General features: G+C 35.3%; 1 protein-coding gene across 5 annotated transcripts in view; it reads left to right on the top strand.

Moving 5' to 3' along the window:
- GLCCI1 (glucocorticoid induced 1) overlaps positions 1 to 23,749 on the top strand; it is a 91,793-nt gene that overhangs the window by 21,595 nt on the left and 46,449 nt on the right. For all 5 annotated transcript variants that reach the window (XM_037158864.2, XM_037158866.2, XM_037158867.2 and 2 more), the window contains exon 2: positions 11,149 to 11,300. In XM_037158864.2, the coding sequence (XP_037014759.2) occupies positions 11,149 to 11,300 (152 nt within the window). The remainder of the gene's footprint in view (positions 1 to 11,148; positions 11,301 to 23,749) is intronic.

The raw sequence follows: 23,749 nt of genomic DNA on the forward strand, positions 1-23,749 counted from the left end.
TAATTTTTGATGGTTTTTCTCAGCTTCCTTGCATTTGAAGTTCTCGTGGTGCTACTTTGTAATACTGCTATGTGACATTGGGAATCTTTAGTTTGGCTATCCTCATTTCTCTGTCTGTTGTTACAAGGAGGTTTAAAATCTTTTCTGCTATCATCTTTTCCACTTTTAGAATATTTTGACAAAACTTTTACATAAGGAACTCTCTTGAATATTGGCTTGTTGCTATCTTGGACAAACGATGCTACATATATCAGAAACCGGCCATGATGCTAAAATGAAAACTAAGAAACAGGTTATTATTATGAAGTGAAACTGTTACCCAGGATAAATATAGAGTAGGGTGTGTGTGTGTGTGTGTGTGTGTGTGTGTGAGAGAGAGAGAGAGAGAGAGAGAGAATATTTCTGTATGTATGGATGTATTGTATAGCCCAAATAAAAGCAGCTGAAATTTTTAGTAGTTACCTCTACTGGAAGAATAAATTTTTTTCTATGTTTAACTTTCTTCCTTTTTTCTCATTAAAAGGTAAGCTTTGGGGAAAATGCCTTTTATAATCACAAGTTCAGGAAAATTATGCCCTACTTTGAAAATCAAGGACTTTTATTAGTAATATTAATATTAGACTAATATTAATATTTAATGGTTGTCATACTGTAGTCAGATACTGCCTATTCTGTAGCCTTTATGGTAGTCTTTTTTGTTTGCTTTTCTTTTTAATTTGGGATATAATAGTGAATTAATCTCATTTGGGTAAAAAAAATTTCCAAGCACTACCAATACTTTTTAACTAGAAGTTAAGTACTCTGAAACAAAATTTTGGTGTATGCTCAGTGCTCTGATTAAAGGATTATTTACTTTCCTTTCACTTACAATGTTGCTTTTCATCTTTGATCCTCTTGTTTTGGTTACTTTGTAGTTGCTAATACTTCGTGATTATTTCTTGAACATTGAGCCCTTTAGTCCTAATGGATTTTAGATGTTTGGAATCTCTATTACTTGAGTTAATTGGAAATGCATAAAGCTTATGGAACCATCTACTAATTATAACTTTGCCAGGGTTCCTTAAAGGACTACCATTCTGCAATGAGAAAAAAGATGAATTTAATCATCTTTAGCCTCTTATCTTCCATATATATAATTTTTATAGATGTATTTCAAATGTCAGAGCTCCATAATTTGTTATGTATTCTTACAGTGCCATCTCAGTGAAGTTTGCTTTACAACCTTGATCCAAAATATACTCTTTTGGTTGTTCTTTGAAAATAGGCTGACGGCCCTCTTCCAAGTGGCCTATTTCAACTTATGTGCCGTTTGACACGGATTTGCGTGAGCTGTAACCTAAAGAATTATTCCTAAATGCCTGCTTGACTACATTTTTTAACTGTTTTTCCTAACAGACCTCAAGTTACAGGCTGCGTCAGGCCTCATTTGGTCAAAAGCATGTTTGTTTCTCTTGTCAGCTTCTTGATTGGTTCCTTTCCAGATTTCTGTGGGGCAGCCATATGGCCGTTTCTGCATGCTTTCTAGATTGCTCCTGTGGCAGGATTCCAGGTCTGGGTGATTAGTGTTTCAGAATCTACTCACATTGAGATGGCTTTAGTTTTTGCCCTTTAGTTCTATTTAGGTAGCATATTCATGTGTAGTATCCTTCCTGTTTCTTATCTGAAGTTCATTTGATGATTTCATTTTATGCAGCCCATGTATTTTGGCAGATTTTCATCTTATATGTCAAGGAAGAAAGACCTATAACGGCTATTGGTGAAGTGCCTAGACTATGCTAATTTCGGAAAGCTGATCCTAGTAATAATTCTACTAGGTGATCAATATTAATGTACAGTAGACTGCCTAAGAAGTATACCAGTCTCCTTTCTATGTTTTTAAATTCTTATTTGTACAGTTCTTAAAATTTTTCAAAAATTTATTTTGGTAACGATGTTAAAAACTATTCATGACACTTGTTGAAGAGTGGTAAGGCAGACTTTCTTTAGGGAGATTATCATAACTCTGAATGTTAATGGAAAAGTGGGAAATTATAATCAAGGAGCAGAGTATGTGTGTGTGGGGGAGGTGGAGGGGCGGGGAGGTCAGTGGATGGAAAATCACTAAGAGGAAAGACACATTGAGGTAAGGGAGGATTCTGGCTAAACAGACCTAACAGGATTGTTGCTGAAGGCAGGCCAGGTGATCAGACATCACCTGGGGCTGATGGAGGATGAAGAGCCTGATCAGATGTCAAGGGTGATCAGATACCAAGGGTGGGGAGTTCTGGTTAAACTGACTTAGTAAGATTCTTACTAAAATTGGACAATGCAGAGATGAACACAGACACTCGAAAGCTAGGGCCTTAGTCTTAAGAAGAGTTCAGGGGAACCTGACTAAAGTTTGGTGGAGGAGAGACTCATCAATGATACTACAGCTCCAAAAGGGAACTTCAGCAAATTTCTCCTTAACCTCAGTGAACCAATAGCAGGAAAATTCCTATTGTTTATTTATGGCTCTTCTTGATGTCTACCAGATTAGGAACTGCTGTGTCATTTCAGGATGCTGTAAGTTGAAGCAAAGCAACTTTCTGCCTTATATTCAGTCTCCGCTCAATGAATTTATTTATTTATTTATTTATTTGATGATGATGGTTGAAAGTATAATGTGAATGAGTTAAGTTAAACATCATAAGTAACCATTGATTTTTCTATTAAAGATAAGACTGTTTAATAAACTAGCTATAACATTTTCAGATTTGGGCTTCGATTTTTAACCAGATTATTAAAATCTAAGTTTTACTTTGCTCATATATTTCATTTAATTTTGCTCTGATACTTTTCATCTTATAAAAGAACCTACTTAATATATTTTTTTCAGGCTTACATTTTTCAGGAAGTAAATTTTATTGTAGTTAACTTTTATTTGCATGCAAAGTGCCCTATTTGGGTGGGAGGGTCTCTTTCCAAAAGCAGCTGTGTTCAGCTTTGTCTTTGTCTCATTTTTCTAGTGTTCCTGAGCATTCTGCTTAGAGTGCTCTGTATTTAGGTTTGAAGTTTCTTATTGCCCTGGCTGGTGTTGAGTTTAGAATGTGAACTTTTAAAGGAGATGACTAGATGTTTGAATTGATTATATCCGAGAAGGTTAGCTGCTAGTTGTAGATTTCAAAGAACTGGTTGACTATTTCGCAGCAGGATTATATTAAAAATTTTCTGTGCCTCTACATGGAGTAGGTTATTGTCCAAAATGATTTTATTTTTCAGCACCTATAATTCCAAAGGATTTAGTTCTAATCCTTCAGACACTGGTTCCTAAGCTTTTAGTAGTAGCATTAGAGTCACCTGAGATGCTTATTAAAAACTTTGTTTTCATGGTCCCCACTACCAGAGAGTCATGTCATTGATGAGAAATTGGGGCCCAGAAGTGAGCATTTTTAAAAAACAGCTCGCACTTTGAGACATATTGCTTTTAGATTGCAGTGGCTCCCAGCCCCGGTGAAATATCTGAATCAATCTAGTATGGCAGAAAAAATGTGTTGCTACCTGGCTCCACCCGGTAACTGTTTAATTAGGATCTCTGGGAATGTGGCTCATTAACTTGCATTTTTAACAAGGTATGTGGTAATCCTTATACAGCAAACCACATCTCAGGATCCCATCCTTGATCTGTGGCTTAGTTCAACTAGGAGTTGCCTGGGGGCCTTGTGCCTTTTTGTTCTAGGATCTCTCAAAGTCCAATTTCTTTGTGAAATCTTAGAAAACTTATTACTTCTCAGACATGCCCAGATGTTGACATTGTAGTGGCTAAAAAGCATCGCCAATTATTAATATACTTTTTAAAAATATATTTAATCCCCACCCATGGGTAGGTTTATTAATTAGAGAGAAACATCGATGGATGTGAAAGACAAACATTAATCATCTGCCTCCTGTTTGAGCCTGACCAGGGATCAAATCTGTAACCTCTTGGTGTATGGGACAATGTCCCAACCAAGTGAGCCACTTGGCCAGGGCTTTAACATTTTTTTGTTAACATTCTTCTAAATCAGTAGTAAGTAATAAGACATACACACCCATATGTATGTATGTTAGTATTGTAGATCTTAATGGCTGTTTTCACTTTGGACATTAACAAAGTTAGGTAATATGATTTAAAAAGAGGTTTTACACTTTAGGATCTTAATTTCAAGACAAAATATATGTGTGTTCTGATACTGTTAGCTAGCATTGTTAATGTGATGTTTTTATATACAAGCTAGTTATTTAATATGAATTCTGTGAGATAAACTACTGGGAAATTTGATATTAGTACTTTGTTATCTTAAACATTTTACTGAATTTTACATCTTGTGGATTCTTTATGGTCATAGTCAGTGATGGGTTTTGAATGAAGTGAGAAGCAGTTTGTCCTTGGTGTTGGTGCTATAATAGGCAAGTTTCATGGAGTTGCAGTGCTTATACACTTGTTGAAGGAGTAGTAGTCTTTTTTCTAAAGGTTTAAATAAGTTATAATTTAAATGCATTTTTTAAAAGTTTAGGTGTGCCTTGCTTATGTAATCATTCTTAAGGGAAAGCTTTGGTTAGTAATCATTAATTGAGAGCTAAACAAAGACAACCGACCATTTTTATTTGCTTTTGCAGTCTAAATTAGCTGTTTCATACTTATATATTAGGGTGAAAAGATTGGAGTATGTTGAAGTCTAAGAAAAGAATGGGAGCACTTAGTTTATTATCTGTGTTGGTTTACACTCTGTGTGGATACATTATGGCAGTCAGACTACTGCATTCTCTTTACCAGGTGGTATGATTGGTTTAGAAGGTGTGGTGGCTTATTTCATATTATTCTGTAGCTAAAGTTCTCAAAATTTCCAATATTCAATAACTATTATTTTAAATTACATAAATTTTATTTAACTTTGTTAATTTTCCACTACAAATTAGCTTCTTGAAAACAGATTTCCAAGCTCACTAACTAGCCATCTTCAACTATTGCCACTAAAGAAAAATGGCTATTGGGAACAAATTAATTTAACATCATAGTACATTATTCTGGCAGTTAGATATTAAGCATCCTTTGCCTGTTTAGAACAAGATCTGGTTCGATATTTCAGATTCAGAGTTAACTAATACAGTTTCTTGTTTTTAAACAAGTTCAATTTTAATTGGCTGTTAGAGAGCAAGAATCGTTTTGTATAGTCCTGAGTAGGTGCCCCAGCGGAGCCGCAGGCCCGCCAACTGCTACTGCCATGTGGCTTTCTATTCAGGGAGGGGAGGGGGGGAGGAGAGCACAACCTGATGATGAGTGTAATGAGGAAATCTTTTTGCACAATGCTGCTATGCACAGTCATTTTCTGGTCCTAACAATTATGATAGTGCTGGAAATAGATGTGACTTTATTTAACTGTCATTTTTCACTGCTGAATTGAGTTAGTCTGTATTTTACTCTGATATATTTAAGCAAGCGATGTTCAGGACTGCTAAGTTGGCATGGCAAGTCTCTTACTCCTTCTTAAAAGCCTCCCTTGGTGTAGAGAGCACCGCCCTTGCTATCTGCTGCTGAATTTATTTTTGTCTTGCTTGTCTTCCTATCCTTCATTGGTGCGTATGTGTCATACATATGTTTTATATTGTAGTTTAATTATACATATGTTTCCCCCAACCAGAACGTAATCTCTTGAGAGGAGTCTGAACCTTATTTTGTAATTCCCCTTTGTTCATGGAACAGTGCTTTGCATATAGTAGACATTCAACAAGTTTTATTTAGTAATAATGTTTACTGGTTTCTCCACTTATGAAGGTACTATTTTCCTGATGCCTGCTTAGCTTAACTAATTAAGTATGTATTTTACTGATTTTATTTCATACTTTACATATATAATTCAGTATTTTACTTTAGCTCTTGTAAATTAATTCAAAGATTGACTATACATACTCATATATATTTCTAGTTGATAAGATGTGCTGTTGTTTGATCTACTTGAATTGAGGTCACTGTGTACTAATTAGTAGAGAAATACTGTCATCACTTAATTAAAAACTAAATACATATTCTGATCACAATTGTAATTATGAAATAAGAAGTGTACTGTGTCAAAGATACAAATAATGCGAAACCAATTAATTTTTTTATTGCACTAAATTGTAAAATTTGAGTTGGTAGGTGATAATACAATATATTAAATAAATAAAAATTTAAGAGATTTCAAAACTTAGATGTTGATGAAGCAGTTAAAAACTAGTTCATTGCCATGATAGTTTGTATAATAGGAACGAGTAATCTTATTGACATAGAGTTGCACTGTTTATGATAAATCTTTTGATAAATTTAAGGCCCTAGTGATATTTGATAAGTGTGGTTATTATAGCTAATCATTATCTTGGAAGAGAACCTTCCTGGCCAGTATTTAAACTTACTCTGAATTTTTACCCTTCAAATAATTTACATGGAAATTACTAACAACTACATATTTTTAAAATTTTCTTGGTATGTGGAATGGTGAGAATCTTTCAAGTACATGTTTGAAATATAGCCTTTCAAGTAGTTTGACTCTTGCACTTTAATTTTTTTAATGATGTCTGTTTAAATGAATTTTACACAAAGATATGGACACTTCTGTTGTCCTAACTTAATTTTTTTAAGATAAACCAGCCTTCATTCCTTCCTTCCTCCCTCCCTTCCTTCCTTCCTTCAGTATTGGTATGTGCGGTGCTTGTCTACACATCTTTAACACAGACAAGCATGGGGTTATATCATAGAATTAGACCCAGCTAACTGGACAATTTTTAGATTAAATTTAGCCCAATTTCATGTCCCTTACTCAAGGGGTCTTCATATTGAAGTAAGTAAGGCCCACTGAGGTATAGGAAGAAAATAACATGACTTCTGATTTTTTCATACATGTGTATCTTATGTTTTTGTTTCCTACATACACATTTCTATTTTGTCTGTTTTATACTATATATCATATTAGTAATACAGTGCATATCCCATTTATCAATAAATAAATTTATATTTAATTTACAATTAAATATAAAAAATAAATATTCCTGCATGCTCACATATTCACTGTGGGATTACTTAAGCAAAATATCTTGAAGACCAGACTCCTAATGAAGGAGCTAACCATAGAGAGTGGACACTAAGTGGAGAACATGTGATTTTTTTAAAGTGATAAGCAGAGGTTTAGTGATTTAAAATATAATAAAATTTTGTAAACATAGATTAGAATACTGTTTTGTACAGATCAAGGGGCTCATTTATAAGGTCTTTTTAAAAATTTTATTGTTTATGCTAGTACAGTTGTCCCAAATTTTTCCCCTTTGTCCCTCTCCACTCAGCCCCCTTTATGCTTCTACACATGCTGTTATTTCTGCTGACACTCAGATTCAGAGTTAACTAATATAGTTTCTCTCAGGCAAACTCCACACTGTTGTTCATGTCCATTGGTCCTGCATATATGTTCTTTGGCTACTCTATTCCTTGTGCTACACTTTATAACTCCCTGGCTTTTCTGTAATTATCGATTTATTTTTACAAATCCCCTCACCTTTTTTACCCATTCCCCTGACCCCCCTCCATCTGGCAACCATCAAAGCATTCTCTGTGTCTATGATTCTGTTCTGCTTATTTACTTTGTTTTTAGATTAAATTGTTGATAGATATGTATTGTCATTTTATTGTTCATATTTTTGGTCGTCTTCTTAAAGAAGACCCTTTAAAATTTCATATAATAGTGGTTTGGTGATAATGTGCTTGTTTAGCTTATACTTGTCTGGGAAGTTCTTTATCCGTCCTTTGATTCTAAATGATAGCTTTGCTGAGTAATCTTGGTTGTAGGCCCTTGCTTTTCATGACTTTGAATACTTCTTTCCAGCCCCTTCTTGCCTGCAAGGTTTCTTTTGAGAAATCAGCTGATAGTCTTATAGGGACTCCCTTGTAGGTAACTGCTTTTCTCTTGCTGCCTTTAGGATTCTCTCTTTGCCTTTAACCTTTGGCATTTGAATTATGATATTTCTTGGAGTGGGCCTCTTTGGATCCATCTTTTTGGATATTGTCTGTGTTTCCTGGACTTACATGCCTGTTTCCTTCACCAAGTTAGGGAAGTTTTCTTTCATTATTTTTTTCAAATAAGTTTTCAATTTCTTGCTCTTCTCCTGCTGTCACCCCTACAGTGTGAATGTTGGTACTCTCAAAGTTGTCCTTGAGGCTTCTTACACTATCCTCATTTTTTGGATTCCTTTTCCTTATTGCTGTTCTGATTGCTTGTTTTTTGCTTGCATATGTTCCAAATCACTGATTTGATTCTCAGCTTTACGTACTCTACTGTTGATTCCTTGTTAAAATTGCTCTTCATTTCAGTTAGTCTATCCTTTGTTTAACTATACCTTTTTTATAATTAACTCATTATAAACATCAAAAATGCTCCCTGTTTATTTACCAAGCTAGAAGGAATTTTAATAGCTGTAAGTACACTACATACAGCTCTTAAAATAGTTGGGAGCAACTTTTTAGGCTGAAATTTTCTGCATATAATAGCTTTTTTTCCCACATATAATAACTTTTTATTTTCTGGTTATTCCTGACCTTTATGTAGGCCTTTTTTAATTTAGTGGCTAACTGCTATAAATGTTGGCTCTTTTTCGAGGAGGGTGGATAACCTGTTTTGTCTTTTGTTCCTTCCTGGTAGAGAGCATGTATAGTAGCTTTAAATTTTTTTTCTAGCCCTGGCTAATGTAGCTCAGTGGATTGAGCGCGGGCTGGGAACCTAAGGGTCATTGGTTCAATTCCTAATCTGGGCACATGCCTGGGTTGTGGGCCAGATCCCCAGTGGGGTGTATGTGAGAGGCAACCATACATTGATATTTCTCTCTCTTTCTCCTTCACTTTCCTTCTCTCTAAAAATAAATGAAATCTTTAAAAAAATTTCTAAACAAATTGTTATAAATCATGTTTTGAGCAACACATTAATTTTTTGTTTTCCAGAGTTGCTAAAAATTTGTAGGTATTGCTTTTATATCCAAAAAAGGTTTTTAGAAGAATTAATAGAAATAACTTCTAGTAGTAGAACTGAAAACAGTCTATATATTTTCCAAATTACTTATGGTGGTGGGGGGGAACAGGTAGGAAGAAAGAAGAAACAAACAGCAAAACAGAAAACAAGTAGCAAGGAGGCATTCCAACATAGGGAAAAATATTACAGGACATGTCCAATCAGAACTGTTGTATCTATAAACATAAGTGAGATAAGCTTACCTTTTACAAGAAGTCTTACTACAAAGGTTTTTTTCAAAATGCCTAATTATATACTGTATACAAGAGACACACATAAACAAAATGATTCAAAGAAATTGGAAATGAAAGACTATACGTACCAGGCAAATTATAATAGAAAGAAAGCAAAAGGGCATCATAATGTTTAATTTTACAGAGCTTAAAAGTAAAAAATAATAAATGGAACAGATTAAAATGGCAAAACATAATGACATTGTATACTAATATGAACCAAATTATATTATATTATAAAATATAAGTGATAAAAATTATAAGAAATAAAGGAAATTGTTAGATCTCAATAGTAGTTCAGAAATTGTACTACTGAACTACTTGGAGAAGTAGTACAAGTCTTCTTGTACTTCTCCAAGTCTGTGACAAATCAAGCTGATAATTACATTATTCCTATATTCTGTATTTTTATTTTAGTTGACATACATGACAAAGAACTGTATATTCTGAAAAGATATGTTTTCTCCATGATTTATGAAATGTATACAAAAGTTTACCACGTTTTTGGTCACAAAGAAAACTGCAGGTAATTCCAAAGAGTAGAAAGAGGCTATCCTAAAATCTCTGCCTGTGGTGAAATAAAATCAGAGTTAAGCAATAAAGACAGGGAGGAAGTTAGTAATTTTCAGATCTTTATATCAAAGAAGTCAAAACTGCAGTTGTAAAATATATAAAAATATAATAACAACGTATACTGTATTTTCTTTTGTTTTCTGATTTTAAAAAACTATTCTGGTTTTAGGAAGATAGGTAAAAAATAGCATTCTGTAACAAATGTTTCCTGAGCCTCTGTAATGTGCAAGGCATTTGTCTGATGTGAGATATAACTCTGAATAAGACTGTGAGCCTTGGATTTTGTAATCCATTGGATTTTATTATAGAATGCACATTAAGTTATTTGAGATGTATAGATGAAAATCCTCTGTAGTTTGGTATGATCATTTTAATTTTCAACAGAGGTACTTATGGTACCCATATGGAGAGAAGTAGATTGTCATAGTGTTTTGATTGAACTGTGTAGAATGTCTGGAGATCTTGAATCCTTTTTACCTCTCTCACCTGCTAGCAGTTCTGTTTCATTGGGTCATTCAGTTTTATCCCTCTGGGCTTCAAATTCTTCTATAAATGAGGAAGTTGAATTAAAGTACAGTGTCATATATGTTATTTTTATATAGCTGTAAATAAATTCATTAAGTATTGAGCATCAACTCCTTTTCAGTTTGTAAGGACTAATCTTATGCTCTGGTGGGGAGGAGGTATCTTAAATAAGAGTTTGTCAAGTTAACAGAGAAGGAAAGAGTTTTAGCTCAGGAAGTAACAGCATGTGTAGAGTCAGAGAAGGGACTGTTTTTGCAAAACTGCAGTTAGTCTGTGTGGCCCTTAGTGGTTAGCATGGGTATATGGAGGAGTAGCGAGACATCAAACATTGAGTATGTGAGAGCAAAATTGTGAAGAATATGGGCTTTAAGTGAAAAAATGAATAATGATGGAAATGTTTTTTTACTAGTGGAAGGAGATGGCACTCTAAGATTTAGTTGAGACTGATACAGAGATAGCGGTTAGGAAAGTGACAGTCCAGGTGAGACATGATAGTCTTACCAAGTAACCGCCATGGAGATGATATGCAGACTGTAGATCAGATCTCTAAGACGAATGGGCTTCAGAGGGTCCGTGGCAGTCCTGGAAGTGCCTGTCAGATTTAATATGTGAATTTCCTTTTCTTTGGAGAGGGTCTATAAATTCCATCAGATCATATAAGGGGGCTCTTGGGTTAAACATGTTGTAGGGAAAATTGATAGGATGACATTCTACAAACTATGAGGTTTAAATAATTTTAGATTTTATTTATTTGTTAGTGACTAATCTAATTTCTTTTTCACTTTTTATAGTGGACAGGCCAAAATCGCAGCAAGTTCGAACCTCTAGTACAATAAGGCGAACCTCTTCTTTGGATACGATAACAGGACCTTATCTCACAGGACAGTGGCCACGGGACCCTCATGTTCATTACCCTTCATGCATGAAAGATAAAGCTACTCAGGTAAAATAGCAAATCAACAGTTTGAGTACCCTGCAGTTATTCTGTTTTGATCACAGTAAAGAAAATGTAGTTTAATCAAATATACCTAAATTTGAAATATAATATATTCAACCAAGAAAGCTGTTTCCTTTAATGTACTTTGTTTTTTGTCATCTGTTTTTTCTAAGTTTGTAAATTATTTACTAATTAATAAAACTGTATCAGTCTATATTACATAATTTTTTTAGACTTAAAGCTTAAAGAATTGCTTTTCAACAGAAATTAATATAATGATGAGTAACTACATTAAAATTACAAGTAATTTTTAAAGACAGTTTGCACAGTCTTGGGAATAATTTACAAAGTATTAACGTGTGACTAAGGAAATTTATGTCAGAGGTGTTTGGGGTGTTTTTTTCTGGTTAAAAAGGATGCATTTAAATGTGAGAGAATTCAAAGGAATGAGAACATTATGCTTTGTAGGATAGGAAAATAGAAGGATTAGAGTTTCATGTCTGAAGAATGAGGGAAGAGAAAAGGGGGAAAATTTTGGACGTGATGTATGAGAATCTTCTCAATTTTTCTAATTTTCTAAGACAAGCTTGAAACCATGAAATTAGCTTCTTTATCATCCATCCTATCAATTCTGCCTTTGTAATATTTTATGCCACCCCCAGTCTTTTGCTTTTCATTCTTACTTTGGTGTGCAAAAAGATCAGTTTGAAATGGTAGGCAATGGGATTCTAAAGTAGAAATAACTAGTAAAATTTAGAGATGTGGGCCTGGACACTTAAAAACGGACACAGATAATTCAAAACCGTCTCTCTAGAGGAGCTAGGTTTGCAAGTGCCAGAATGTGTAGGTGCAGAGTGTAAAGAAAGAAAATCAAAGGACCGGAAACTCAGTTTTTAGAAGTGCACACAAGGGAAAGAGAGAAGACTAATGTATGCACCTGGAAACAATAGAAGGAGGAGGGAGTTAATAGATACTGACTACGTACCGTGTACTGTGTGTTTCATATACTGTGTTTCATTTAAGTCTCACGAGGACATTGTAAGACTACACAGACAGGGAAGCAGAAACTCCGGGAAGTTAAGTGACTTACACAGGATCATAAAACTAGAAAGTGTTGGAACCAGGTTTCTAAAACAGGTTAATTTGTCAACCAATCTGAGCTCCAGTTTTTTGTTCCTGCTAGGATAAATGAAATAATGTGTGTGTGCGTGTTGCTTAGTAGAGTAACTGCCCCTGCACTTAAAAATGGTAGTTATTCTTTTTAGATGAAAAATATCCCACCTTTTATTGTGTATGCTTCATGCTGACACTATCCAGAAACATTATCTCATTTGCCCTTCACAAAAGCTCTGAGAAAGAAGAAGAGCCAGAGAAAGAGCAAAAACTAAGAGAACAGAAATAGTCTAGACTTAGAAGCTTCTAAAGAGAGGTCATGGAGAATAAGGGCTGGATTTCAGGATTAGGGGCACATTGTCTTGGAGAGTATAGTATTGATGAAGCAGTAGAGGAAGAAACGCATCTATTTGGGAATTAAGAAGAGCCCTGGCTGGTGTAGCTCAGTGGATTGGGCACATGCCTGGGTTGCAGGCCAGGTCCCCAGTGGGGGCCCTGTGAGAAGCAACCACACATTGATGTTTTTCTCCTTCTTTCTCCCTCCCTTCCCCTCTTTCTAAAAATAAATTAATTAATTTTAAAAAGAGTGATATGGAGATAAAAGGGCTCCGAATAGGTTTAAACATGTCAGTTTCTTTGTGTGATAGGAGTAACATAACTGAACTTACAATGTTATAAAATTAAACATGCTATTTGAAAGTGTATATAGCAATATACATGTGAGGTTATTAGTAGTAAATATAGACAGGCCCATTTGTAACATTTGGAGGGTCTGGAGCAAGTATAAATGAAGACCCACACACTATATAAGTTAAACTAAGAAAATATTACATGAAATATATTTATCCTTCTAATTTGACAAATAAATTTTCATATGGATCTTGCAGTTCTGGTTTGAGGTAAGAATTTCTCAATTCCTTAGAGTTACATGCCAGAATGTGTCCACATGTGCTGAGCTCACCCCACTTTGTGAGCCTAAACCCACATCTTTTTACACCCCCACACCATTCTGCACCTTGAGGAGGGGCTTTTTGCAGACGTTGAACGCCCAGTCCTCACGTTGATTTTCATTCCTTGCTCCCTCAGGAAGTGAGACCCAGGGAGCGGGTCCTGGCAGACCTTGGGAAGCCGGCTTGCTGCTATGTGGCCAAGGCGTTTCTGGGTCTGAATTAGCCAGAGCATAGTCTGTGGCAGAGGCATGGGTTCATGTTGTGCATGTCCCTTTGGTCCCAAAGTCTCTTCACCCTCTGGACAGGGGCATGGCTAGGAGAGGCCCAGTGCTCTTCCCCCTGGAGCTAGTGGTTCAGGGTAGGGGCTCTCCTTGCCTAGTTCTGCATGTAGGTCCTTTTTGAAACCTACCATTGAAAGAAAGATAACATGTAGGCCTCATCTTGCAGGTGAGATACTGAGCGTAGGCAAGTTAAGTAATTGGTAATGTTTATGTAACTAATAAATATGAAGAGATTTTATGAAGAGATTTGAAGCCAGAGTTAGTGGATCACAAAGGTTTGTTTTTTCCCCGTTCCCTGCTGCCTGTCATAGTAACCACTGAGGCATAGAACACTTATCCTCCTGCTTGCCTCACAAGCACAAGAAATGGTTTTGGCCCCAAGTATTTATTAGTTTAATTGAAGATAAAAGAGATAAACATATGTGATGGTTTTTATTGTCACATTCTTCCCTCCAGGATTAACTTTTCAACTCCGGAGGAGGGAAGTAGAAGTTTTTGTTTATTTAGTGGGAGTTAGTGGAGGGCAAGTGGTACAGTCACTTTGCTCAGATATTAAGTACTTGGGCTCTCTGGTTTTGGAGGGCATCTCTGGTATTTTCTTCCTGTCATATTTCCATATTTCAACTACCTTAATTATTGAGGATTGGAAATAAAGCTCTTAGTTAATGTTCAATATATTTATACTTTGGGCCTTTAAAAAAAATCAGTATAATGTAAGAAAAACTGGACTTTGGAGACATCTTATTTTCCAGTCAAGACTCAGTATGAGGGAACTTTCTGGGATGATGGAAATGTATATCTTGAGAGGTTTTAGTTACATGGGTGAATGCATTTGCCAGGACTTTGATCTGAGTTTATACTTGTGCATTTTATTATATAACTTTAAAACTATAGAACATAAATATTGTGAACTCCAGTAGTTTAGGGGTAAAGTGTATCTCTCTCTGCAACTTTTGGGTTGGCCAAAAAGTTCATGTTTTTTTCCGTAAGATGGCTCTAGTAGTACTTAATTGTCTTTAACTTCATTGGAAACTGTTTTGTTAGATTGTATGGTGACAGCTGTCATATCAGCATGCTTTTGAAAAACAGCTTATCAAAATTGGTGTATTTCTGTGTAGCCATTTGGATACTGAAGATGGAAGAAAATATATGACATTTTTGGCATATTATGCTTTATTATTTCAAGAAAGGTAAAAATGCAACTGAAATGCAAATAAAAAGATATGTGCAGTGTTTGGAAAAGGTCCTGTGACCAATCGAACATATCAAAAGTTTCATTCTGGAGATTTCTCACTGAACTATGCTCCTTGGTTGGGTATACCCATCAAAGTTGATAGTGATCAAATCAAGATATTACTTGAGAATAATCAATATTATACCACATGGAAGATAACTGACATACTCAAAATACCCAACTCAGTAGTTATTGGTGAAAATTAAAAATATGTCTTTTACTTTTTGGAAAACAACTAAACGGACTTTTTGGCTAACCTGTTCAATTTGAAATGAATAAAAGTCAGTTCAGTAACGGATAGATATGTGGTAAAGCAAATACAGCAAAAAGTTGACCGTAAAATAAAAGTTGTTGGTTTTATGAGTACTCATGAGCAGTTTTTTCAGCTAGTCTATGTTTGAATTTTTAAAAATAAAATGGTGGGGGAAAAGTGATGGCCAAGACTTCTGGTCAAAGTGGCAGTATAGGGCCCTGGCTGCTGTAGCTCAGTGAATTGAGTGCGGGCCTGCGAATCAATTCCCACGGTTCAATTCCATCTGGGCACATGCCTGGGTTGCAGGCCCTTTCTCACCGAGACACATGAGAAGCAACCATACATTGATATTTCTCTCCCTCTCTCCTTTCCTTCCCCTCTAAAGATAAATAAATAAAATCTTTTAAAAAAATTTTTAAAAAAGTGGCAGCATAGGTAAACATGGCTTGCCTCAGTGTACAACCACACCAAAATTACGCTAAAATATAAAACAGCCAACACTCAGAACCATTAGATATTGAGTTGAATGGAAGTCTGACAACTATAGAATTAAAGAAACTGCATCCATCCAGATGGGAAGAAGGGGCAAAGATGAAGAACAGGCTAGTTCCACATGCACCGATGGCAAATAAAAATTTGTGAAGGATATCTCAGGAGTAAAGAGTCCCAGCCCCACACCAGGCACCCCAGCCCAGGGTGATAAGTCTCCCTAACTTCTGGCTGCAAAAACCAATGGGGATTGAGTCAATAGAAGAAACTTCTGGAGTCCTAAGCAGTTCCCCTTAAAGAACCCATACATGGACTTACTCAGATTTACTCTCTCTGAGCTCCCAGCACTGGGGCAGCAGTTGGAAAGGCACCAGTGGCATATGGGGAGGAATTGAAGTGTCTGGCATGAAGGTTAGAGCTGGGGGACAGATGTCTCTCACACAGAAAGGCAGGCAGAGGTCATTGTCCCTTTCTGAGTCCTCCTCTCACAGAGCCACAGAGTAGGCAGACCAGTGCCATATCTGAGACTCTATAAACCTGGCTAACACTGTTTGCCCAGCCCTGGAGATTCCCTGAGATTTTATCCCATCCAATTTATAGATCCACCCATATTGTTAACTGTGACTTTTCCATATGAATGGCTGGTTTTAGACTATGCTTTACAACTTCCTAAATCCTATCAAACAAGCATCAGTGCCCTCAGTGAGTTCACAGCCCTCTATTTCTAGCTAAGTCTAGATTCACAGTGTGGCTTCACCTGGGAATCTTCAAGCCCAGCACAAGTAGCAGACATCTTAGACTGCTTTATAGCTCATGCAGGATGGCCCTAGGCAGAACACAGATGGTGACTGACCTTGGCCTGCACCAGCCAGGATATCCCAGAGCCTGCATCCCCTGTGGACAACAACACACCACATCAGAGCATCACTATCCTGCTACTACATGACTGATCCTCCATGGAGAGTGGAGGTTGGTGGTCAGTGGTCACAGCCAGTCCTTGCAGCTGACTGGCTTGGGTAAATCCTTCCCATTGACCTGCCCACAGCAATCAAGGCTCAACTACAAGAGAGGGATGTACTCAGCCCACATGGAGGGTGCACCTTAAGTACCCAGGTTGGGTGATAGGGGAGGCTGTGCCACTGGACCCTACAGGACACCCACTACATTAGTCCACGCTACCAAGACAAAATCAAAGCATCTCTACCTAATACATCGAAAAAAACAGGGAGGCTGCCAAAAGGATACAAAGAAACATGAACCAAATGAAAGAACAGATCAAACTCCAGAAAAAGAGCTAAACCAAATGGAGATAAGCAATCTATCAGATGCAGAGTTCAAACACTGGTTAATGGGATGCTCAGGGAACTTACTGAGAGTCTCCATAGCACAAAAACGATCATCAGAAGTGAAGGACACACTAATTGAAATAAATAACAATTTACAGGGAAACAGTAGAGTGGATAAAACTGACAATCAAATCAGTGATTTAGAACATGAGGAAGCAAAAAACAACCAATCAGAATAACAAGAAGAAAAAAATCTAAAAATGAGACTAGTGTAAACAGCCTGTGGAAGTATTCCAACATTTGCATCATAAGGGTACCAGAAGGAGAAGAGAAAGAGCAAGAAAGTGTAAACCTATTTGAAAAAAATAATGAAAGAAACCTTCCCTAATTTGGCAAAGGAAACAGATATGCAAGTCCAGGAAGTGCAGAGTCCCAAACAAGATGGAGGCCAAGAGGCCCAGTTCAAGGCAAACCATAATTGATGCGCCAGAGGTAAAAGGTAAAGAGAGAACCTTAAATGCAGCAGGAGAATAGTAATTTGTTACCTACAAGGGTGTCCTCATAAAACTGTAAGCTGATTTCACAAAAGAATCTTTGCAGGCTAGAAGAGATTAGCAAGAAATATTCAAAGTCATAATAAGTAGGAACCTACAGCCAAGATTGCTCTACCCACTAAAGATATTATTTAAAATCAAGGCACAGATAAAGTGCTTCCCAGATGAGAAAAAACTAAAGGAGTTCATCATCACCAAACTATTATAATATGAAATGTTAAACAGACTTACTTTTTAAAAAAAGGTCAAAACTATGAATAATGAAATGGCAATAAATACATATCTGTCAACAACTGATGACTAAAAAACATATCTGTCAACAGTTGATGACAAACTAAAAAACAAGCTAAGCAAACAAGAAGAACAGAGACAGAATCATGGATATGGAGAGTGGTTTGATGGTTGCCAGATGGGAGGGGGGTGTAGGGAAATATGTGAAGAGGTGAGGGGATTAAGAAGTATAGATAGGTAGTTACAGAATAGCCATGGGAATGTAAAGTACAGTATAGGAAATGGAGTAGCCAAAGAACTTATACACATGACCCATGGACATAAACAGTGGTTGGGGATGGCCTGAGGTGGTGGTGGGGGGTGCTGGGTGGAGGGGTGCAAAGAGGGAAAAATTGGAACAACTGTATTAGCATAATCAATAAAACATAATTTTCAAAAAGTCGTGGCCCACTGAATCAACTGCTGTGTGGCCCAGAGTTCAGTTTCCTTTTTTATAAAATTGACATTAAATTAGAAAGTTACATACATTCTTTTTAAAGTGGACAAACAATAAAGATAATGTAGAGCAATAATCAAAGGTGTTTCCTCTGATTTCCAGGTATTGTGCTGTTGAAGGCTGTTAAATATTTGCATTCTTTCTCCTTGGTACATGGTAGTATTATACTTCTTTGCCCATTTGAAGATAAGTGTGGACAAGAGACTTGCTTTAGAAAACAGTTTTAAAGAGCTGGTGCACCAAAACCAGACAGGGGCACCACAAGAAAAGAAATTTACAGGCCAATATCTCTCATGCACATAGATGCAAAAATCACCCACAAAATATTAGCAAACCGAATTCAATAATACCTTTAAAGGATCATACACCATGATCAAATGGGACTTACTTGTGAGTTTCAAGGTTGGTTTGGCATCCACAAATAAATCAACTTGATGCACTACATTAACAAAATGTAGGATAGAAACTATATAATCATTTCACTAGATACCACAAAAGCATTTGACTGAATTTAACATCTACTTATGATAGAAACTCTCTAAAAACAAGGAATGAAGGGAACATATCTCAACATAATAAAGAACATATATTACACACCTACAGCTAACATCATACTCGATGGTGAAAAGCTGAAAGCTTTTCCTTTAAGATCAGGGATAACACAAGAATGCCTACTCTTGTCACTTTTACTCAACATAGTATTGGAAGTCTTAGCCCGAGCAATGAGACAAGAAAAAGAAATAAAAGGCATCTGTTGGATATGAGATATTACCTTACACCTATTACAATGGCTATTATCAAAAAGACAAGAAGTATGTTTTGGTGAGGATGTGGAGAAAAGGGAACCCCTAATGTACTGTTGGGAATAAAAATTGCTGTAGCCACTGTGGAAAACAGTATGGCAATTCCTCAGAAAAATGAAAAACTGTGATATAATCTAACAATTCTACTTCTGGGCATTTATCTGATGAAAATGATAACATAAAAAGATATATGTACTACCATGTTTATTGCAGCATTGTTTGTGACAGCCAAAATATGGAAATAACCTGAGTGTCCATTGATAGATGACTGAATAAAGAAAATACCATATACCACACTGTAGAATATTATTCATTTACAAAAGAAATAAAATCTTGCCATTTGTAAAACCATGGGTGGACCTCAAGGGAATGATGCTAAATGAAATAACTCAGACAGAGAAGGGCAGCTACCATGCAATCTCACTTGTATGTGTAATATAAAACAAAACAGAACAACATACACAGACACACACATACACACAAACCAAGCTCACAGACAGAACAGATTGGTGGTTGCCAGAGATGGGGACTAAGGGATGGGTGAAAGGTGTCAAAAGGTACAAATTTTCAGTTATGACATATGGAAATCTAGGGATATGTAATGTATAGCATGACAACTATGTAATAATACTATGTCACATATTTGAAAGTTACTAAAGGTAAATCTTAAGTTTTCATCTCACAAAGTTCTATAATTATGTATGGTGATGAATATCAACTAGGCTTATCATTGGGATCATTTCATAGTCTATATAATATCAAATCATTATCTTGTATACCTGTAATTTATATGATTATTTCAGTTTACCTCAATTAAAAAAGAAAGCCAATGTATTCATTCTGACAAACACATATCTTATTTTAGTAATCATTTTTGTTTGATTTAAAAAATCAGGTGTGGTTCTTCATAGGCCAAATGTCATTTCATCATTGAAATAAATACTTTTTTTGACTCGTGACTCTAACATGGTGAATTTAATAGATCACTTAATAGTTGGTTATGATTACATTTATGGAGTAAATGCTACTGGTTTGTGGAGTTCTTTTTATATTATGAAATTTAAAATTAGTTAAATGAAATATTAACATTTATTTATTTGTTTCAGTATTCAGAAATGAGGTCTGAAGTTTTTCTTTTTTCTAATGTAATCCTTAGATTGGTGTTATACTTGCTTCATAAAGTGATTTTTGCAGGATTTCCTTCCTCTCTACATTGGCATGGTGTAAAAATTGGTTGTCTGTTACTTGGGTCTGAGAAAATTTTACCTATGAAGTTGAGTAGGCTTGCATGTTTTGGGATCGTAGCTGTTTAGGAAATCTCAGCTTCTTCCATGGCTCTTGGTCTCTTTTAGTTTCTATTTATTTAGTTGAAATATTTCATTTATTTTGCTAGAATAGAATTCATTTCATCCAGATTTTGAAATGTATTTGCATAGAGTTTCACAAAGTACTCTCACATATTTCTTTTAATTTCTTGTATATCTATAGTTTTTCTCATTTTTAATATTGCACTTTTGTGGTTTAAGTGATTTCATTTATTTTTTGATTCTTAGCTCTTTATTTTTTTTTCATTGTTGTTCAAGCACAGTTGTCTCCATTTTACCTCCGCCATCCCCTCCCCTCCATCCATCCTCACTTCCCACCCTTGATCCTCCTGTCCTACCCCTCTTTGGTTTTGTCCAAGTGTCCTTTGTACATGTTCCCAAAAACCCTTCAGGAACTATTAAGTTATACAGTATTTTAATCTTTTTAAGGTGATGGATTGATTTTTGTATTTTTGTTTTCTCATTCATTGCCCTCTGACTTTGTTCTGTCGTTGCCGTTCTTCTGCCTTCCTGGAGTCTATATTGTTCTTCTTCTAGGTTGTGGAGATTAATGCTCACTTTTTGTATTTGTGATATTTCTCGTTAAGTAATGTATGCCAAGACTTATCCTCCAAGCTCAGCTTTGCTAGTTTATAATGTTTCCATTATTTATATATTTAAGATATTATGCAATTTTAGTTTTTATTCTGGTTTAGCATATGAGAACTTTTTATTTGTTTTGTTTTTAATTTCTGTGTGGTTAAAGTTTCTTTCCTAAGAAAAATTTCATTTCTATTTTTATGGTATTATAATTAGAATATAGAATTATAGGCCTTTGGAAACTTCAGTGAAATATACTGTGGACTAGTATATTGACTTTTTTTTAATGTTCTGTACTTGAAAATGAAGTGCAATCTTTTATTTTAGATACAGAATTAATTATACATTAATTCGATCTTAGTACACTATTCAGTTTCTTTATATTTATTTTTTCCTTCATATATTTGTTTCTTACTTTTGCTAGATATAAGCCTGGGTAATATTCTGACAAATTTAGAGCTCTCTAGGTTCAGACATCTATCAGTACTTTCTGGATACACTCTTTGACTTTTTTATTTACTCATTACCATTTAGTCCCCTTATACCCATCTTCCCACACAAAATCATCACCCTGTTGTACATGTCCATGAGTTCTTTTTCTCTTTTATACAATCCTTCCACCCACTACCCTCTCCTGCTTAGCTGCCATCCTGCTCTCTATGAGTCTGTCTCTATTTTGTTTGTGAATTCACTTTGTTCATTAGATTCCACATGCAAGTGAAATCATATGGTACTTGTCTTTCTCTGACTGGCTTATTTCATTTCGCATAATGTTCTCCAGGTGCATCCGTACTGTCACATAGGGTAAGGTGTTCTTCTTTTTTTACAGCTAAGTAGTATTACATTGTGTAAATGTTCCATAGTTTTTATTCACTCATCTACTGATAAACACTTGGGCTGCTTCCATATCTTGGCAATTGTAAATAATGCTGCAACGAACACATGTTCTGTCAAATTAGTGTTTTGGGTTCCCTCAGATATATTCCTAGAAGTGGGATCACTGGGTCAAAAGGCAGATCTTTTTTTTTTTTTTTTTTTTTTTTGAGGTATCTCTATACTGCTTTCCACAGTGGCTGTACCAGTCTGCTTTCCCACCAACAGTGCAAAAGGGGTTTTCATTTCTCACGTCCTCACCAGGACTTGTTGTTTGTTGATTTACTGATGATAGCCATTCTGATGGGTGTAAAATAACATATTATTTGGTTTTAATTTGTATTTCTCTGATGATTAGTGACATTGAGCATCTTTTCATATGTCTTCTAGTCATCTTTCTGTTCTCTTTGGAGAAGTGTCTCTTCAGGCCCGTTGTGCATTTTTTAATTGGGTTGTTGGTTTTTTGTGTTGAGTTTTGTAAATTCTTTATAAATTTTTAATATTAACCCCTATCAGATGTATTGACAAATATGTTTTTCCATTCTGTGGGTTGTCTTTCTATTTTGCTGATATTTTCCTTTGCTATGTAAGAACTTTTTAGTTTTATATTAATTTGTTTATTTTTTCTTTTGTTCCCCTTGCCTGGGGATATATATACCTGATAAAAATCTCAGCTACATCAGAGTTTGCTGCCTGTTGTTTTCTTTGGGGATTTTTATGGCTTCAGGTCTAACATTTAAGTCTCCAATCCATTTTGAATTTATTCTTGTGTGTGATGTAAAGAGATGGTTTACTTTCATTTTTCTGCACGTATCTGTCCAATTTTCCCAATACCACTTATTCAATAAGCCCATTGTATGTGCTTGCTTCCTTTGTTGAATATGAATTGACTATAAAGGTGTGGATTTATTTCTGGGCTCTGTGTTCTGTTCCATTCATCTATATGTCTCTTTTTATGCCAGCACCATGTCGTTTTGATTACTACGGCCTCGTAGTATAGTTTAATATTAGGTAGCGTGATTCCTCCAACTTTGTTGTTCTTCCTCAGGATCACTGCTGCTATGCAGGGCCTCTTGTAGTTCCATATAAATTTTTTAAATATTTGTTCTGGTTCCGTGAAATATGTCATTTGAATCTTGATAGGAATTGCATTGAATGTATAAATTGCTTTGGGTAGTATAGACATTTTAATAATGTTAATTCTTCCTATCCATGAACACAATATGTGCTTATTTGTATCTTCTTCAATTTTTTTCTATATAGCCCTCTTTTTAAAGGTCCACTTATTCTGTGATGAGCTGGCAGTTATGGGTTAAAATTTTTTTGTCTGTTTTTTTTGTCTGATATATAAGGCCATTGCCTTATATATCTTGATAATATTGTAGATGCTTAAAGATGTTATATACATTATATCTTCCTTATGGTTGATATGTTTTATAGAATACTCCTTATCTCGATTAATATTTCCCTGAGTATAACCTTTTCATGATATAAAAATTTAGTTGCTTATATTTCTAAGAACCAGACAGCCATTTTATCACTTTGATGTATATCCCTATATATTTTGATTATTTATATTAAAAAAATTAAGATCCATTTTAAAAGCAATTTAGGTGATACTATAAATAGTGTTTTGTAACCTTCTTAACTTAAGCCATGGTATTTTTTCATGCCATTAAATATTCCTAAACATGATAGTTAAGTCTTTTTTTCTGATTATTTTTCTCATTCAATTGAAAAAATTATAGATTATTATAGAAATATTTAGACTTCCCACCACTATTTATATTTTCTCTTTGTTTGTATTTGCTTAATGAAGTAGGATGTTAGTTCACATGCTGTGGAATTTTTTTGTATCATTATAAGAATGTGCCACAATTGTAATTTTTCTATTGGTAGACATTTACTTTATTTCAGTGCTTCTCTTGGTGTACATCTCAGGTTAATTCTTGAAAACAGTTACTGTGAATATGTTTAAGGTTGTTGGC

Source organism: Artibeus jamaicensis, unplaced genomic scaffold (assembly GCF_021234435.1).
Source record: "Artibeus jamaicensis isolate MK-2021 breed Jamaican fruit bat unplaced genomic scaffold, CSHL_Jam_final contig_923, whole genome shotgun sequence".
NCBI classification, from domain to species: Eukaryota; Metazoa; Chordata; class Mammalia; order Chiroptera; family Phyllostomidae; genus Artibeus; species Artibeus jamaicensis.